The following is a 3,046-nucleotide window of genomic DNA, read 5'->3' as shown; positions in this document are numbered from 1 at the left end:
TATTGAAGCTAAAATTACATGAATTCTCATCATAAATACAAAAACAATTGAGCTTCGTAACCAGAATGTTAAACAGAGAGATTTTATAAAAATGTAAATAATTCGAATTTTTGTCATTTTAAAAATATTTTTATCCTTAATCACAGAAAACACAGGGATGACGAAGCCAACTACTTCCGAATAAAATCAAACAACAGCACGAAACTATTGCGAAATTAAAGCAAAATATAGTGATTCAAAATCATATCACAAAAAAAATTTGTAGCTTATCTATCCGTTAATACAAGCAACGAAGTTGTCAACAGTTAATTTATAGGCCTAACAATCAATTTTCAAATATTCACAGAGCATAATAGTTGGTTTGCTTATTTTATATATTTACACGCTACAAAACTATCCCGATGCAACGTCACTTCCAACCGGATAATGCATTGTGCCCCGTTGTAGCAAAATACTTTTATTATCTTTCTCTCATCAACACTTCCAAATACAAGAAAGCCACTGAATTTCCTACTTGCATATTTCTTATATAATAATGCAATGATAAGATCCTTACTTACTTACTTTAAAAAGGTCACTACTTTAAAAATGAGGAAGTTTTGTACTCCTCAACTTCACACGAAACGTCCCAAGAAGACTTTTCGATCCAGATATCGAACTTTGACTCCCACTAAGCTAAAACTTAGCAGTAAAGGTAAGAGACTAATCACATAAACTAATGTAGTATTAGTGCTGATTTTTAAACTGCATTGATGCAACCTACTACTAACACAAACAACACTACCCCAAATTAAATTACAAAGGTTATACAAACAAAAGGTTATACGAACTTTTGTTTGTATAACCTTTGTAATTCAATTTGAATTTAACTTTAATTCCTGAGTTTTGTACAAAAAACACTACCCCAGTTTGCCACACGCTGTAGTAATTTAAAGAAATAAACTAATTTAAAACAAGAAATAATTTAGTACGATTTCATAAACCAGCATAACAAATTACGAAACAACAAATTATAAATTTCCCGTCTAGAAATAATACATAATATTAATTAATTAAAAGTATTGATAAGAAAGCATTTGTTATATTTATTTAAATATTTGACATTTATACATTCTAAATGATTTTGTTTAGAGTTTTATATGTGAGAATTTATGATATTTTTTTTGTTAAAAATTAATTTTCAGATCGAAACGAAAAAGTTTAATTCGTAATGCAAAATTGTTTATTTAAAATTTTCTAATTTATTACAAGCAAATATTAAATTTCAAACAATTATTAAATTTTATAGAAATTAATTCCGCACATTTAATGAAAATTAATACATGGCTGAACATTGGATAAACTAAACAGCGACGAATCGTGCATGTCAATGATATTTTTTTTTTTTCAGAGACTATTCAGGACACAATTCTGTACATCTTCCTCGTCTACATCCTAAAAGTATAAAAATTGCGAATGATTAATTAGAAATAAAAAGAAAATTTGTATTTATTTTTATTTTTAACTTACGATTTCATTTGATTCATCCAGGTCCAGCCCTTCCAAACAATCTTCATGTAGCGCTGCCATTGCTTCAATCTACGAAATAGAAATTATATATATTATATTTCTGTAATTGCTCACGTCAATGTATTCATTTATATTTTTAATTATACTAAAATGAAAGAAATTATATTACCTCATCGTCTGTTTTGCCACACATATTATTCATGACGTCAACAAAGTTAGCTTCATTAAAGCACCGGGCAATATCCACATACTGACAAATTATATTTGAATAATAATATTTATATATCGTAACAACATTTTATTTAGTTTTATTAAAGTAACTAACCGGTTTTCTATCCTTAAAGGCCATATTCGATTCGATACAATTCCATATAGCAGTTCGAAGTTTTACAGGAAGATCTGAAAAACAATGTAAATTAAATATAAATGCGATTGTAATATACTTTTGTATACTAAAACTATGAAAATAGTTAAAATCTGTCTGAAATTAAGATAACTTATTGTTAAAATTTGAGAATTAAATACGAAACTTCTCACACTCACCACAAAACTCATCTATCTGTCTTTTCATTCTAAAGCCATTGATGGCACCTAAATTGCATGCAATCACTCCTAAAACAAGCAAAATGCACACCTTCATTTTGCACTTCTTGCAAAGAAAGAATTTACTTTTAAAATAAATTGGTACGTAATTCTCAGATATACTGTATCAAGTATTTTTCAATAGAATTAAACATTCTAATTGGCTGCTTATCTCGTGAGATAAAAATTATGAAAATGAGGAAATGACTTTAAACATTAGTGGAAATTTTTAATTAATTTCATTGCCTAAGTTATTAAAAATATCAACACATCCACATGTACAGTACATACAGTACGTATACATCGTAAGAATTTAACTTTAATTAAAAGATAATATTTTAAAATAAAGATATATTTGTTTGAAAATATTCGAATATTTTAGTTGAAAGAGTTTACGATGAATAAAATATTTAGAGAACTTTTTGAGACATTTAGTATATATTTTGTAAGTTTTATGCATAGTTTATTAAATTTTATCATGTAACCTCGATTCTCTTAACTGTGACGTTGTTTGTTTTGTTAAAGGTTCAATTGTAATTAGTGTGAGGTTTACCGAACGACTGCGTTAGGCAGGATAGTCGCGCTGTCACGACCAACGTGTGGGAGAAAATAAAAAACCCGCAGAGACAGACTTTCATTCTTAACCCGTTTATATAACAAAAGGTGCTTACAACTACGATACATTTTTATCGGCGACGGTGTTCGAGTCTTCTGGGCCCCTTCTCGAATGCGAAGGTCCACAAGAAAAGTTCTCCGATGTTTTCGCAAAAGTTTGATGGCCCCGGGGCGCACTGTTCAGTTTCTCGAGGGAAAGTTCCGGAATCAGGGACGATTCAGATAACAGGTGACAAATCCAGGGGAGCGGGTGACCTTCCAAAACAGATGTAATCCAACTACCGAAGATCACGGAAATACACAGTCGTAAGATCGCGAGACAAAGCTCCAAGAACCAAGA

At 29.8% G+C, this 3,046-nt stretch overlaps 1 protein-coding gene across 1 annotated transcript; it reads right to left on the bottom strand.

Moving 5' to 3' along the window:
• Positions 1-1,199: 1,199 nt before the first annotated feature.
• On the bottom strand, positions 1,200-2,206 carry LOC136990606 (uncharacterized). Its single transcript, XM_067288999.1, has 5 exons — positions 2,053-2,206; positions 1,835-1,908; positions 1,679-1,759; positions 1,510-1,578; positions 1,200-1,434 (listed from the first exon to the last, which is right to left on the bottom strand). The coding sequence occupies exons 1-5, from the start codon at positions 2,147-2,149 to the stop codon at positions 1,387-1,389; spliced, it is 369 nt and encodes a 122-aa protein (XP_067145100.1). The 5' UTR covers positions 2,150-2,206; the 3' UTR covers positions 1,200-1,386.
• Positions 2,207-3,046: the final 840 nt, after the last annotated feature.

The sequence above is a fragment of the Centruroides vittatus genome, unplaced genomic scaffold (assembly GCF_030686945.1).
Source record: "Centruroides vittatus isolate TY-2023 unplaced genomic scaffold, ASM3068694v2 scaffold_946, whole genome shotgun sequence".
NCBI classification, from domain to species: Eukaryota; Metazoa; Arthropoda; class Arachnida; order Scorpiones; family Buthidae; genus Centruroides; species Centruroides vittatus.
This window is presented reverse-complemented; position numbering and strand designations above follow the sequence as displayed.